The 16,692-nt window shown below is 39.9% G+C and overlaps 1 protein-coding gene across 1 annotated transcript in view; it reads right to left on the bottom strand.

The window, feature by feature from the left end:
* Positions 1–4,658: 4,658 nt before the first annotated feature.
* OSTF1 (osteoclast stimulating factor 1) overlaps positions 4,659–16,692 on the bottom strand; it is a 52,215-nt gene continuing 40,181 nt past the window's right edge. The window contains exons 8-10 of the mRNA XM_045840163.1: positions 14,816–14,894; positions 11,429–11,527; positions 4,659–5,227 (exon numbers count right to left, since the gene is read on the bottom strand). Coding sequence (XP_045696119.1) covers positions 5,169–5,227; positions 11,429–11,527; positions 14,816–14,894 — 237 coding nt within the window. The 3' untranslated portion in view covers positions 4,659–5,168. The remainder of the gene's footprint in view (positions 5,228–11,428; positions 11,528–14,815; positions 14,895–16,692) is intronic.

Here is a 16,692-nt window from a genome sequence, read left to right as displayed (position 1 = left end):
TAAGAGCCTTTAACTCATTGACACTAATTAAATTCTTGACACTTCATTCTCATAGGAGAAACATATGCAGTTGCAAAGCTCATCGGTTTGAATAGATGGACTGTTTGTGTTTTGAAAACATGTAAGAGCAAGATGGCAATATCAAAGAGCCTTCCAATTTGAAATCATCACACACCAAATATTAGGCCCATGGACTTTCAGGCCCATCAAACCACCCAAAGCAGCAATGGAAAATGGAAAAAGTGGCAGAGACATTCTCCTCACATGAAATTTGAATTATTTTAATAATACATAATGATAACCAGTTTTTTTCAAGGCATATACCTCTCCTCTGTAACCCTCAATAAATCTATTTACATTGAAAATCGCTACTACCACATGTAAAGACGCCTAAATGATTGAAAGGAAATATCATTGTCCTCCACTCATTTTTTTGGTATTTTGGAATATCCCATTCTTCACAATGGTGGTGACTTTCCAAACCTTTTTGACGCATCCTTCATACACACACATTCATTTGCTTTTAATGAAAACTTGCTCATTGGGGCATACAAGTATAGGCAATATTTACTGAGCAAGGACTCTGCCAGGCACTGTCCTAAGTCATTCATATAACTCATTTCTTTTAGTCCTCTTAACTTTAGGCAGTATGTAGCATTTTAAAGCTAAGAACGCTGAGAGTTTTAGGTAATCTGTCCAAGGTCATTCAGTAATTAGCAGCAGAGCCAGACTTGAATCCAGAGTTTCCCTCCAAAGTCCATGCACTCTTAGCCACTTCTTGAAGCATTCTTATGACTTCATATCAGAACTATGGGTAATTTTTAAAAGGTCCCCATTTCTCATTTGATGTTCAGCCTTTGTCCTCCTCATTTCTTCCTCTACTTTCCTTCCTGCTCCTTAGGCTAATTCCTACTTTGGATTTCCTCAGTTGTCTTTTCCAGCCACAGCCAAAACCTGGCCTCATTCCAGCTCCCAGCTGGCAACCGTGTAAGTGATGTGCAGGCTGAGCCTGCGGGAACCCCATGCAGATGGTTGTTGGCAGAAAACAACAGAACTGCATGGAAAAATGAGGTTACCAACATGTCCATAAGCTCCCAACATTCTCTGACCCTCCTCAGGGACACATTTATTTTCATGGTTATGTGGAAATATGTGAGGAATTCTTAGGGAAATGCTGAATTTAGCAATGCAAACTCAGAGCAAGGTGAACAACTGCTAATCTAGATTTCCCTTCTTTAATATGTATTATTTCATTGCATAGAGTTAGAAATGTTGGAAACTTGAGGAGTACAACCTGCTTCATTAAATCCCATTTCTGCAGTATTACCAGGAACCAAAAAGTTTTGCCAGAATTTTTCTGGGGGGAGCAGTGGAGGAAGTGATTCTTTATAACAACAGGCTCTTAGGGTTGGGTTAAATAACACATTTAACTAAATTAGTAGATATGTTGAATTTATTAGATGCTACATCCAGGAACTGAGATGGAAAAGGAACTGGTCTGTCTCTGCTTATTTTTCTGGCAGAATGTGAATGGCAGCATCTGGCAGTAGCAGCAGGCTGCAGGTGCATTAGCTCAGGAGTCAGCCAGACCTGCACTTCCACCTTCAAGCATGGTGACCTTGAGCCATTTACTTAGCTTCTTCAAACCTCAACTTCTCTGGAAAGACATAGGGATATTAATGTTCACTACCCTGGCAAACATTTGCTGGAAAGATCAAATGACATCATGTCATTGAAAGTGCTCAGCACAGAAACTGGCAGAGTAGACATTAAACAAATGGTAGTTTTATTTAACTTTATGTCATTTTAAGGGAGGGGCAGATGTAAAGGCTTGTTATTAAGAAATAAGGAGACAGTAACCATAAATTTGTGGTCTGCAATTTTTCCTTCACTTAAGAAAACTGTTCACCAACGCTGTATTTTCAGTTAAAATAGGGAGAGCAGAATCTTTTGCAATACTTCTCCCACCAAAACCTCAACTTTTAGTAATCAGACACTTCAAAGTTAGGCTGCTCGATGTAGGGCTGCTCTGTGTGCTACTGCTACATACATATTTACAGCACCAAATGTAAGGGAATGAACACAAAATCAAAGTCAACGGGGACATGCTGATGATCAGATGGAAATGTTAGCCCCCCACAGCTTATTAGAAAAGAAATCATCATCTGAAGATGAGAAATACAGGGCTCACAATAAGAAATACAAGTAAGTCAGAAAGTCTATACAATCAATAACATTTATAAAGAAAGCATATATGGCCCTGGCTGGTGTAGCTCAGTGGATTGAGCACAGGCCTGTGAAAGAAAGGGTTGTGGCTGGATTTTCGGTCAGGGCGCATGCCTGGGTTGCAGGCCAGGTCCCCTAGAGCAGGGTGTGGGGGGGAGGGTGTGCGGGAGACAACCACACACTGATGTTTCTCTCCCTCCTTAAAAAAGGAAAATAACAAAAAGGAAGAAAAAAAAAAGAAAGCATATATGGAAAAAATTGTATTTTCCTCTACCTAAAATTATCTGGGATTTTACTTTCAGCATTATTTCCAATTTGTTGTGCAAGATTAAAAAATAGGGTCACCACTGCTTTGCTCAACATTTATTTCCCTTTGGGTAAAATAGCCAGTCTACTGAAAAGAGGCCATTTGGGGGGCTCACTGAGGAAACACAGAAACTGACAGCTGTAATGCATGGCAGCACAATGATAAACCATTTGCAACAGACCAGTCCCAGAAAGGAAACTAAAATGGGAAACTCCAATTTTTTAAAAATATTCTTCACATGAGGTCTCTGGGCTGGGAGCTGTACCAGCATCTCACTTGGCCCAAGGTGCTGACAGGCATTATCTACCTAAAGAACGCAATGGCTGGGAAAGAGTTCAGGCTACTGCCACTGTCAGACAGCTCCAGTTACAGCAAAATCTCCAAAGTCATTTCCAGAATATAATCAAAGCTCTTCTCTGCTTTGAGTCAGAGTAGTGGCAAGTTCCTAGAACCGATTTTTGTCGCCGAGTTCAGCATAAAACGATCTCTGAGAAAGCCCAGATCAGCTAGGCTGAATAAACAAGAAGCAAAAGTAAAATTTTACCATGGAGTTTCAACCACAGCTAAATTCATTGTTTCGTTTCACCAAAAATGCATGCAAATACCTAAGCCCACCCTCCACACCCCAACAAACTATAGTCGGCCAACTTTCTAGAATTCTCATAGGTCTGATAAAGCAATGCCAGGGAAGTCCCCACTATTCTTTTCCTCAAATATATAAATATCTACACCAAAGACTGAATATTTTCATAAAGTTTATCTATATTCCTGCAAACTGTATATCTCTACCCACGTTAAAAAGCTAAAGAGTGTTTAGTTGGCATCTATCCTAATTACTCGAGGCCCACAGCATCCTGGGTCAAAACATCAGATTTCCAAATGCTTTCTGTTATGGCACAAACCCATTTTTAAAGAACAAATCCTTAAAGGTTCTTCTATGAGGACAGATAAAATTTCAACAATGATTTCGTATCTTCAAATTTATGCTTATGAAGAAATACAAATGTTTAACTCACACTGAAGAACATATCTGTTTTGAGAAATCAAATGTCCTTTTTAATTAATTTCAGGTTTTGTGCTCATTTTGGCTGTCACTACTTTACAGATTTCTTTCTACTAAAATGTAACAGTAGCAGTATTTTTAAAAGGCCTCAAACAGGCTTCTCAGGGCATCCTTTCACAAGGCACCCAGAGGGAGGAGAAAAACTGAATAGTCACAGACAGGACACCCTGACAGAGGCAGTTATTTGTTTCCTGAGCGAACCCACTTCCTCCTTCAAACGTTTCCTTCTCTTCACCAATGCGTTTTCGAAATTAGTATTGAAGTCTTCTCGAAAAAGAGTCCTGGGCCTAGCGCCTGGAACCTGGACAAATGCCAATGGCCATGTCATTTTTAATTCAGAGTAGTGATACAAAATTAGAATCTCAAATGAAGTGTCAGTTCAGTAACAGAGAAGGCTCCCTGAACTGTTGATTGAGGTTTTAGCGAAAGAATCCGAATCATTATCATAGAGCCCTGCTTTGAGAAAACAAATATTACTACCAAAGTGAAAACTGAAAGCCAAAAAATTTCATGTCTCTTGGCTACTCCACTATGGAAAACTATGGCATCTTCCTTAATGAGGAAATCACTTCTTGATTTTTAAATTTTATTTATTGATTTTAGAGAGAGAGAGAAAGCAAGGGAGGGTAGGAGGGAGGGAGCGGGAGAGAAAGAGAGAGAGAAAGAAACATCAATTTGTTGTTCCATTTACTTCTGCGGTCATTGGTTGCTTCTTGTTTGTGCCTTGACTAGAGATCAAACCCGCAACCCTGGCCTGTAAGGGCAACACTTTAACCAACTGAGCACCTGGCCAGGACAATCATTTTTAACGTCCCAAACCTTAAGCAAACTGTAATGAGCAGCTAGATTTCTTCATACTAAGTATAACCTTGGAGACAAAATTGAAAGTCTCATAATTATTAAAGTTATATATTTTATTAGAAATGAGCACCTGTATCTTTTTGGTGATTATTGTCTTGACTTTAATCAAAGCAGATATAGAAAGGTGAACAGAGATTTGGCTATTATAACTCTTCCATGCTAATAAAGATAATTTTTTAAAATATAAAATCAGTCTTTACCTAAATATAAAAAGCTTTATTTATTTACCAGCCAAGAGTAATACCAGAAAAACAGACAAAAGGAATAAAGTCTCTTAAAATGTTTATTTCTGTCAGAATAACTGACAATTTCCTGTTATCTTTTGGTTTATTATTATAATAATCATCTCCCCCCTTGAAAAATCCACCCAAAATATCTCAATCCTTGAGGTAAAGAATTTTACCTAAAAAAAATCCTAATTTTTTTAAAGAATAAATTCTTAAAATTCCTTTAACTTGATAAATAGCAATAATCTCTTCTTGTTCTACTCTGGTGAACAAAAATGTACTTTACACAGCAAAGTATCCAGTCACTTATTGGCAAACCAAAGGTGAGAACTATTCATTTACATGTTCTACTCAAACACAGTGCAATACTGCCATGTTCATACAGACTTTAAAAAAAACTGTTACCAACACTCTTCTGGCAAAGACAAGGTTTTGGAATGGCAAAAGCAACAGACGTTTTAGCTCTTCAAGCTTCGGAAGGGAATTAATCTGAGTCTTCTTCATCAAGATAATCTTCAGCATTGCTTAATGTTCGAACGCCATCTAAACAACACAACAGAGGGGAAAAGCAAAGGAGAGAAATTAAAAATTGCTTGGATTTTCTTTTCACTTTCAAAGCTCCTAACAATTCAACAAATTGTCATCTTCCTTCAGACCTAGAGGTTGTACTTTGCCCAGGGTCTTTCTCAACTTTTGCTTTTCAGCCTGTTTAGATTCTGCTGCCTCAGAGGCTGACAAACACATCTGACTGCATGTTCCTTGGACATGCAGAAAGGTAGAGCATGAGGGACTGAGGAGCCATCGCTCTGCCTCATACAAAATGCACCCTGTCCAAGATGGAGCACACCGGGAGCCCCGCCCGCCCCTCTGACAACTGTGTTGCCAACTCCCTCTCCCAACACCAGTGCCCAAGTGGCTTCAGTCAGTCCACAGCCTGTGGCCTTACCTGAAGGAAGGCAAGGTCACTGGGGAGAAAAACAACTACTGAGGGGTAAGAAGGAAAAGAAAGAAAATGAAAACACAGAAGTTTAAGTTTCATTATTGAAAAAACATTGATAAAGTATACTCAGAAGCAAAAGATTGAAATAAAAAATAAATAAAGGCAAGTTTTGAAATAGAAAACGCTGCATCTCATCAAATGTAAAATCAACCTTGAACAGGGTTCCAAAGGGAGACATCAGACCTTCAACTATTCACCTACTCAATTGTCTGGTCAAATTTCTACAGCAACAGGTTACACTAGGTATAATTTCAGGGGGGGATTGAAATACACATGTAAACATGTCAGAGCTTAAGAAATACATGGTGTAGCACCCTGATCATGGTCTCTAAGTACTACATCCCCACAGCTCGTTGGAGATTTGACTAATTTGAAGTCTGGGACAGAAAATGTGAAAGTGCACCAGGAACCACTTGTCGTGCCACAAAGCAAGGATTCTGCCGAAGACAGCATCACACTAAAATGGTTCAGGATCCAACCTGAAAGACCTCCACTGGCCAAAGATATCAATAAAGGTACTCATTATAAGGGATTAAAACACACCAACTATTTCAGCTATTTCACACCACAGGGAATCTGTTGGTCCCTGGTGGAGACATGCAGGTAAACTGACCCAGTCTCTTTAATGAAATAAATTACAAAGCTAAAAATGGGGGAAGAGGAAAGGGAAAGGAAACAATAATTTATTTTTTTAAAAAAAACCTAAGAGATATACCTATCAATTACCTAATTTGCACCCTGAATTACACAAAGTATAAGTAAATAAACAGCTAAATAAGTAAGCAAAAAATAAACAGGTATAAGAAAAATGGCAAATTTGGAAAATGACACGATAATATTAAGGACATTAATTTTTGGTATGTTAATGATATTGGAACTTTTTAAAGAAAAAGTTTTTCTTTTACATGTTTAAGAAAATGATTATTGAGAAAAAGGGAGGGACAAGGGAGAGTCAGAACGGGGGATAGAAACTAATTTATTTTCTGTGAGAGAGGGAAAGGCAGAGAAGAACAAGTGCTGTTAGCAGAACAGGGGTCAGCCTCAATGATTTCACCTCCCAGCTATTAGAAGACTCAAGATTCATTATGTTCCTCTCCATTCTCCTTACGAGAGTTCTGGAGACCTGGGAGAAATATACTTTGTTCTATCCCGCGCATACCCACAAACTTCAGTACTGGCTGCCAACTTGGGAAAAGCAGCTTTTTAAGCTAAAGGCAAAAAGAGAAACAGCAAAGTTCTTCCCCCTTCTGCTTTGCTACAACAATCCTGTATTTTGCAGTCTTTGAGATATTCTTTGTCCTTCACTGGTTCCTTCCGCACTTCATCAAACCTCGTTTCTCCTGCTGCCAACAGAAAGATGACTGGCCATGGTGCGAACTCTGACCGAATGGAACTCACAAGACAGAAATGAGCCGGGCAAATGAATTTCTTTTCCTTCCTTCCTGTAACAGACTGCTCCGAGGCACAGTTTGTCTAGAAACTTCTCGTATGGACAAATGCTGAGTCATGAGCTGCATCTCTCTTCATCACCTATCTTGGAGCACAACCAACAAGATAATGTATCACCTAGCAGCACTCCCCAGCCTCCCCTACCTCACTTCCTTTTGTCCTCAGTCTCACTGCACTGGACTTAATGTGTTCCAAAGCAAGGATCAGCACTTCAGAGAGCCAGACATAGAGACAAACCATAAATAAATAAATGGTGGAGGAACAAACACAATAACATGGCTAAATGTCATAGAAATAATGTTAAAGGGAAGAAGTTAGACACAAAAAAGTAAATACTGCTTGATTCCTTTCACATCAAGTCCAAGAAGAGGCAAAGCTGATCTATGGTGAAAGAAGTAAGGATGCTAAGAGCAGCTTCTGGAGTATGGGAAATTATTTTTATTTTGATCAGAGTTGTGGCAAGTAAGTGTACGCACAGTAAAAAAAGTCATCACTTAGCTGTACACTTAGGATTTATGTACTTAATGTATAAATATGACCCTCACCCCACCTCTATATCCTAAAGTTACCCTTCATGGTAACTAAAACAAGTAAATTATTTTGTCCCTATAAAAAATCCAAGATGTGGCCCTGCCTGGTGTGGCTCAGTGGATTAAGTACTGGCCTGCAAACCAAAGGGTCTCTGGTTTGATTCCCAGTCAGGGCACATGCCTGGGTTGTGGCCCCCCACCCGCCGGAGGGGGTGTGTGAGAGGAAACCACACATTGATGTTTCTTTCCCTTGCTTTCTCCCTCCCTTCCCCACTGTCTAAAAATAAAATAAATAATAAATCTTTTTTAAAAATCCAGGATGTACTTTTAAAAGTAGACAACAATATCAGAATATACCTTTTCTAGCTTAGAGTTCATGCTGGCAATTAGTTCAATATTCAAACTGTCATTCCAACTAGGATCAAAATATACATCAAAACTTTTTAACTGGATGATTGGAGAAAATGAAGCAAGAAAAAAAAGGTAACATGCCAGCCAAGATGGAGGCTTAGGTAGATACACTTTACCTCCTTGCACAACCAAAAGAAGAATGACGACAAACTTAAAAACAGAAACCAACCAGAACTGCCAGAAAATCGAAATATATGGAAGTCCAATAACCAAGGCGTTAAGGAAGAAACATTCATTCAGACCGGTAGGAGGGCCAGAGATAGCATCTGGGGTGGAGAGGTCGTTTGGCAAGGCAGTAGCTGGAGGACTAGGCAGGCAAGGCAGTGGCTGGTGATCCCACATTTGCAAGTGGATAAACTGGAAGGAACAACTAGAGAGTGAGACAGACCACACAGCCCAGGGTTCCAGCATGGGGAAATAAAGCCTCAAAACCTCTGGATGTAAAAACCTATGGAGGGTTGCAGTGGAGGGAAAAACTCCCAGCCTCACAGGAGAGTTCACTGGAGAAACCCACAGGGTCCTAGAATGTAAACAAGCTAACCCACCCAGGAATAAGTACCAGAAGGGCCCAATTTGCTTGGGGGAAGGAGGGGAAGTGACTGAAAGCTAAGCAAGTAGCATTCTTCTCTTTCTGACCCCTCCCCCACATACAGCACCACAACGCATTGAGGTGGGTGGCCCCACCCTGGTGAATACCTAAGAATACACCCTTTACTATGTAACAGGTGAGTCGAGACAAAGAAATATGGCCCAAATGAAAGAACAGATCAAAGCTCCAGAAAAAATACAACTAAGTGATGAAGAAACAGCCAACCTATCAGATGCACAGTTCAAAACACTGGTAATCAGGATGCTCACAGAATTGGTTGAATTTGGTTGCAAATTAGATGAAAAAAAGAAGGCTATGCTAAGTGAAATAAGGGAAAATGTACAGGGAACCAACTGTGAAGGGAAGGAAATCAGGGCTCAAATCAATGGTCCAGAGCAGAAAGAAGAAATAAACATTCAACCAAAACAGAATGAAAGAAACAAGAATTCAAAAAAATGAGGAGAGGCTTAGGAACCTCTCAGACAACTTTAAACATTCCAACATCCAAATCATGGGGGTACCAGGAGGAGAAGAGGAAGAGCAAGACATTGAAAACTTATTTGAAAAAATAATGAAGAAGAACTTCCCCAGTCTGGCAAAGGAAATAGACTTCCAGGAAGTCCAGGAAGCTCAGAGAGTCCCAAAGAACTTGGACAAAAGGAAGCACATACCGAAGCACATCACAATTACATTACCCAAGATTAAAGATAAGGAGAAAATCTTAAAAGCAGCTAGAGAAAAGGAGACCATTACCTACAAATGAGTTCCCATAAGGCTATCAGCCAATTTCTCAAAAGAAACCTTGCAGGCATGAAGGGGCTGGCAAGAAGGGACTAGAAAGAAGCATTCAAAGTCATGAAAGGCAAGGACCTACATCCAAGTTTACTCTATCCAGCAAAGCTATCATTTAGAATGGAAGGGCAGATAAAGTGCTTTCCAGATAAGGTCAAGTTAAAGGAGTTCATCATCACCAAGCCCTTACTGTATGAAATGTTAAGGGGACTTAACTAAGAAAAAGAAGATGCTGGTGGGAGGGTGGGGTGCAAGGTGGAGGGGAATAAAGGGGAGAAAACAATGGAACAACTGTAATAGCATAATCAATAAAATATACTTAAAAAGAAGAAAGAAAAGAAAAAAGGTAAAATGAACACTGAAATGTGAAAATTTATTTCTTGATTCTGTGTGCCTGCCAGTCCTCAAAATTACCTCCTTAATGAATCCCTTATCCAATCAGTACATAATTAGGAAGGCAGACTAAAGGCTCTTGGAGAGCAAAGAAAAGAAGAGCACACCCCTTCTAGCCCTATTCTACAAGGACTGCAAAGAGGCAAGGGATAAAGAGAAGACTTTGCCACCTGCCTCTCCCCGATCCTGCTGCTCATGCTGAGGTTTCTGGGTGCAGCTCTCTAGGGGGTAAATAGGTTTGGTATCTTCTTTGCCTGTCAAGATCAAGCTCGTACTGTGAATGAGATTCTGATAACCCACAGAGTAACAGGAAGTCCGTAGAGGAGAAAGGACGTTAAGCCAGGGTCCTACTTCCTGACCCAACCAAGGCAGCAAGGATTCGGAGGTCCACCTCAAGCATGTCTCTCCCACAGGGCTGCAGACATAGCTGCTCAGTAAAAATGTACCTGGGTAGCACCACTCAGTTGGTAAACACTTTCTCACTCACTCAGTAGAACCTATTTCATCTATGCAGGAGTAATTACTTTAAAGACTTGCTCTGCCAGTGACCACTAATGGCTTAAATAATTAAAGAATCGCAAATTGCTTAGTAGTTTGCATTATATATCTGAAGTTAAAAGACATAAAAATGTAGAATAAACACACAGCTGGAATAAAGGACAAAAAGGTACAATAGATTCATGAGGAGGGTTATGACAGGAATGTGGTGATGATAGGTAAGGAAGAAAATTCTGGAAAGCCCCTTTGGTGAGCTATGAAGAGGAGACTGAATTTTTTGACTGGAACAGGAAACCAGGGGACTGACTTTATTTTGCTGCTCCTTTGAGGAATGGCATATGCATGGGACAGTATAACATTGCTTTTTCTCATGACAAGGCACACCCTCCCAGCATGTTTCAGGAATCGCCACATTAGAATTGTTCTGGGGAGACACATTCAGTAGGCTATATGCTGAGAGGTCACATCAACATCTGGTCTCAAAATAGAATCAGGGATGATTGCAATCGTGTTTAACACTTTTTTTTTAACACCCCTACAAAACAACCGCACGAACCTTTCTTTTTTTTCAAACCTATTCTCCCACATCACTAGCTATTTTTTCTTTAAGAATGTACACCCAAACTTCATCTTTAAAAACTGTACACAGGGCCATGATATACACAATAAATGCCAAAATGTTTACAAAGTCTAGGATGATCCTGGTTATAGTTTACTGATACCCCCATTTAAAATAGAAACAAAATATAATCATGGGGTTGTTGAGTGCTTTAGGTAAAAACATTTAGGTCTCTCCACTCATAAAAATGTATCTGAAAAGAGGTAATGGAAAGCAAGGCGATTAGAATTTGGCAGTAAGAAACAAAGAAATATACAACAATCAGTATATTTAATTTGTTACTTCAAATTTGTTTGCATGAGGGTATCCTACTGGGTCAGAGGTTTTGCCTTAGGTCAAGGATATAAAATCTAACTTCAGAATCACTTGAAGAGTTTACCAAGAAAATTATATTCCCAATACTAAGTAGATAAATCTCAGTTAGGACAGTGCAACAAGAGAACAAGGGGCTAAAACCAAGTACCTGTTCCCTGCTTCTTCTTCAGGAGAGTTGCACAGGCAGCATTGGTAGCCATGTCCAGGGCCAGCTTGTTCTCATTGTTCCGTAAGTCTGTTCTAGCACCTTCCCCAACACAAGAAAAGTAAATTAGATGTTTCTGAAGACTACAGTAGCAGCCAGTATTCTTTCCCATCAGAACTGATCACTTTTGACAAAACTAACTGGAGATCTTTTCTGCCCCAGAAGTAGCTTTTTGAAAGCAGAAAAACTCTCTCAAACCAGTAATAATGAACTATATGTTCTTATTAGCCAAAGTCAACTAGATACATTTAATAAAAAAATAACTAAAAATGTTTAAAAAACAGTAATACTGTATTTGGCATCTTTAATCAGGGAGCTTGTTGCTGCAACTGAGAGAATTACGCACAATCAAAATACAGCCTTTCCCTCCTAGTCCCTTCAGAATTTCATGTGAATGTCTCAGTGAGGAATTCACCATCCCTATGGTAAACCCTAAATCAGGTGCACCCCAATAGTCAATGTGCCTTGGCATGAGTGTTTGGAGATTAAATTCAATACACCCTTTGCTTCTTATGTTCAAGAAGGTCTTTGGAAAAGACCATGTAGGTTGAGCTTGAGGGGATTAATATTTTCTATCTGTAAGTATACTGTCATGTAAACTGGCCAGAATAGCAGCATCATAAAACCCAGAGGCAATCAGTGCATACTTCCTGTAGCCCATCTTCCACACACTTTTTTCCTTGCCTTTATTGTATTAAAGATTATATCATAATTCATGAATTATCATTAAAGATTCAAAAATATGGAAGTATGCTGGATAAAACCATGTCCCATTTCATCTCCCAACAAATCCGTCCTTCCCCATTTTCTGCCTTCTCCAGAGGTAGCCATTCCCCAGACGTGGGCATCAATTATGTCCTCTGGGTGCATGAATGCATTCTCAGACATGTATGTACATACACACAAAATCATACCACAGGTATTGGTCTGTAATTTCACTTTTTAATGTATGTACAGTTTAATGTATGTACAATTAGTTTCAAGTATATAATACGATTCTATTTATTTATATTGTGAAATGATCACCACAATAAGTCTTGTTAACATCCTTCACCATACAGTTACCAAAAAAAAATATTTTTATGTGATGAGAACTTTTAAGATCTACTCTCTTACCAACTTTCAGATATGCAATACAGTGCTAAATACAGTCATCATGCTGTCCATGACATGCCCGTGACTTATTTTATAACTGAATGTTTCTACCTTTTAACCCCCAAGATTTTTTTAACATAACAATTTATAATGCTACTGATTTCTTAGTAGTATGCATACTTATAACTCAATCTATTTAAATGTTTATAAGTACCCCATGTTGTGGATGCTCCAAATTTTATTTAATCACTGCCCTATTGAGGGGCACTTAGGCTGTTGTTCCTACTTTTTATTATCACAAACAATGCTGCCATGAACCCTCTGGCAAACATCTTTGTTTATATATTTCTGAAGGGCAGTTTCCTAGGAGGGATGTTGAAATGTAAGAATATGTACATTTTTAATTCTGCCAGCTACTGTTAGACCACTTTCCAAGAAGGCTTCACCAATTTATACTTTCTGCCACGATGTATGAAAATGCCATTTTCTTTGCAACCACGTCTTCTTCAACAAACAAAAAACAAATGTCTTAAAACTTAAAGGCACAAAAATATTAAGTCCAGAAATCAAACAGTATGTTTAATTAGAAATATGGAGATGATATGTGAAAATCTGTTTCTGAGCAGAATTAGATCTATCTGCAGGGTTGTATAAAAAACCTTCTTCCCTACAGGCAAAAATCCTAAGGGTTTCCCCGGCTGGGTGGCTCAGTTGCATGGATCATCATCTCATACATCAGAAGGTTGCAGGTTCGATTTCCAGTAGAGGAACATATGAGAGGTAACCAATGGATGTTTCTCTCTCACACTAATGTCTCTTTCTCTCTTTCTCTCTCTCTCTCTCGACCAATTGATGTTTCTCATATTGATGTCTCTCTCTCTACTCTCTCAATCTCTCTCTCTCTCAAATCAATAAACATATCCTCAGGTAAGGATTTAAAAAAAAACCCTGAGGGTTGATAGTTCTTCAACTAATCATTTCTTACATTAAATTATAGTTTGGAACTCATACATGCTTTCTGTCAGGACAGGAAACCTTTAGAGACAGCAGTGCTGAAAAGAAACAGCCGTTTCCTGCGTCCTTCTCACCCAGCGCTGCCCAATAGAAATACAGCATGAGCCACACATATGTAATTTTCCATGTTCCAGTGGCCACATTTTCCAAAAGTAAAATTCATTTAAATAATTTATTTTATTTTACCTAGTATATCTGAAATGTTCTCACTTCATCATGTCACCATTATAAAAATGATTTGAGATATTTTACATTTTCTTATTAATTCTTCTAAATCTGCAGTGCATTTTACACTTACAGCACACCCCAATGGACTCTAGCCTTATCTCAAGGGCTCAAGAGCACATGAGCCAGTGGTGGCCAGAGCAGATGGCACAGCTCTCAGCACAACCTTTTGCGGACAGGGCAGGGCACGGAAGTGGTGTCCCATCTTTTAGACCTAGAGTTTACATCATCAACATACTTTAAATCTAAAACATTTCCTCTCCTATATCCCAACATTGCTCCAAGGAGTCCTAAGGATAGTGCATCCATATAACATGTGCCCTGGGAGCTCAAGTATTTATAGCCTTCTGGACCGGGGTGTGGTGCAGGATGACACGCCTGGTCTCTGCAAGGGTTAATTAATATTTGTGGGATGAATGGATGAATGAACAGTCAGTCCATAATTTCTGAGTTCCCTCTGATGTGTGAAAACAGAGAATCAAGGGATCTTCTCCCATTCTCTGTACGTCTAACAGCTGCTCAGCTCAGAGCAGGACACCGCAGCCACGGAAATCTTCCTTACCTACCACGACTCTCCTGTGAGAACAGGGACCGCAGAAACTTGACCCACACAGCTTTCTCAGAGCAGACAGACAGAAGACCTACTCGGTCTGTTCATGCACGCACACACCCATGCACGTACACACACACACCACAAAACATGCATTCTAAGGTCCTTTAACCCCACAGAAATGTTCAGTGGCTCTTACTAAAATTAATATATGTAATTTTAAAGCTTACCACAGTTTTAATTTAAAACTAAAAACTTACACAAATCACCTCAATAATTCCATCTTATCATAACAACTCTGTGATGTAGAGTAGAGGTTAAAAGTCCCAGTTTTAAAATAAGAAGCCTAAGGAGCCTCTCATTCTTCCTATTCTTTCAAATGAGATAATCAGATGTAGTCTATTTTTCAGGATAAGCAAAGACCAGATAAACGCAGCACACTTTACCTTTTGCCAGAAGCAACTCGACAATATCTGCATAACCCTTCCACGCAGCAGCATGCAAAGCTGTGTCTCCCAACTTGTTCTATGGTGATGAAAGGAGAGAGTATCATTTTAAAATTAGAGTGTGGACTGAAAACACACAGGAGTTGAGGCTTACTCTAGTAAACCTCAAATAATAAGTTATCTTCACATACAATTCCAAAGAGTGAAAGGAGACTCAAGAGATGGGAGGTGAGTGACACTGGGAGAGAGACTGGGATGGAGGAATGGAAACCGCCGTGCCAAACCCCAAGTGAAGTGCAGGCACCCACAGAGGAAGACACCAGGAGGAAGCAAGCAGATTCCCCTCAGATGCCTGGAGTGAATTAGGAACTGGAGATGCCTGGAGGCACTGGGGCAGGAATGAGGCGTGGGGGTGAAACCAAGGCTACCGTGTGAAAGTGTTTATGAGGAGTAACCTCAGAGCCCCAGATCACCTGCCGCTTTCCTTGCTGCCAGATGAGCCAGTACAGGTGCTAGAATTACCCTGTCAAGAAATTAACCAGATAGTTTCCAAGCTCATAAACACTAGGGACAAGAAAAGGTGGCAATGAGGCCAGAAAATAAAACCGGGGGGTAGGTGAAAAACCTAACGACTGAGTGGCAAGCCTGCTCTCCCAGCAGTATGGCCTCCCGCCCCAAGGCGCATAGTCGAGCATGCACCCCAGGCAGGGGCGGGAAGCCGAACAGCCCCACATGCCACGGAGGAAGTGAGCATTCATACTGGTGTCTGGGGACAACCCAGCAAAACACCAGGACTTCACCACTTCACCCTACAGAGAAGCCCACCAGCACACAGAGCTTCCAATTTCACCTAAACATGAAGGTTAAAAAAAAAAGACACTAGGTATTTGAGGAAAGTCTCCATATTCGAGGAAAAGCCAAAACAAATAAAATAAATGAATCTCTGAGGAAAAAAGACACAGTACTGTGAATAGCAGAGAATGTTTTAAAAAGCTGTAATTAACATCAGTGATAGAAGATGGTACTGAACAATGAAACAAGAAAAAGAAGCTATTTAAAACAGCAATCGGAATGAAAGAAAGAGCTTGGGGTGAGAATTCTAAGATGGCCCCCAATACTCCTGCTCCCTGGCATACACCCAGTATAATCCCCTCCCCTTGAGTGTGGGCAAGTCCTGTGAATATAACAAAATATCACTCCTATAATTAAATATCTAATCAGTCGATGCTGAGTTCATCAAAAGAGAGAGTATACTGGGTGGGCCTGACCTAATCAGGTGTGCCCTTTCCCAAAAAAAGGTATGCTATAGTGCCCGGCACAACCTGCTGGCCTTGAGAAAGAAACAGATAGTCATGCTGTGAACTATCCATGAAGAACAGTGGTCTCTGGAGGCTGAGGGCCACATCACTACCAATACAAGAAACTTGATTCCCCTGGCAACCTGAATGAGCTTGGAATAGGATGTGAGCTCCATACGAGAACCCCACTGCAGCCAATACTTTGATTCCAGCCTGTGAGATCTGAGAAGAGAACCCATCTGTGGGTTCTACAGAAAGTATATGGTAAAGGTACTGTTTTAGGCTGCTATGTTTGTGATAATTTGTTACATAGCAATAGAAAACTTATAAAGAGCTCTGGACCATTAAAAACATGACCAAAATAAAACATGAAGATAAAAGCAAGGAAGTCTCAGAAACTGAAAAAACTGGAGGTTCAGCATAAAAGTCCAATATAACTATTGATGGATATTCAGAACCAAAGAACAAAGAAAAGAGTCAGAAAACTGACCATAAGAGAAATAATACAAGATATTTTTCCAGGCTAAAAATAATGCAGCACCATTACTGGGGAAAGACCCACACTGTGAAATTTTAGAA

This window comes from Phyllostomus hastatus, unplaced genomic scaffold (genome assembly GCF_019186645.2).
Source record: "Phyllostomus hastatus isolate PE091 unplaced genomic scaffold, TTU_PhHast_1.1 phas_contig_34, whole genome shotgun sequence".
Lineage (NCBI taxonomy): Eukaryota > Metazoa > Chordata > Mammalia > Chiroptera > Phyllostomidae > Phyllostomus > Phyllostomus hastatus.
This window is presented reverse-complemented; position numbering and strand designations above follow the sequence as displayed.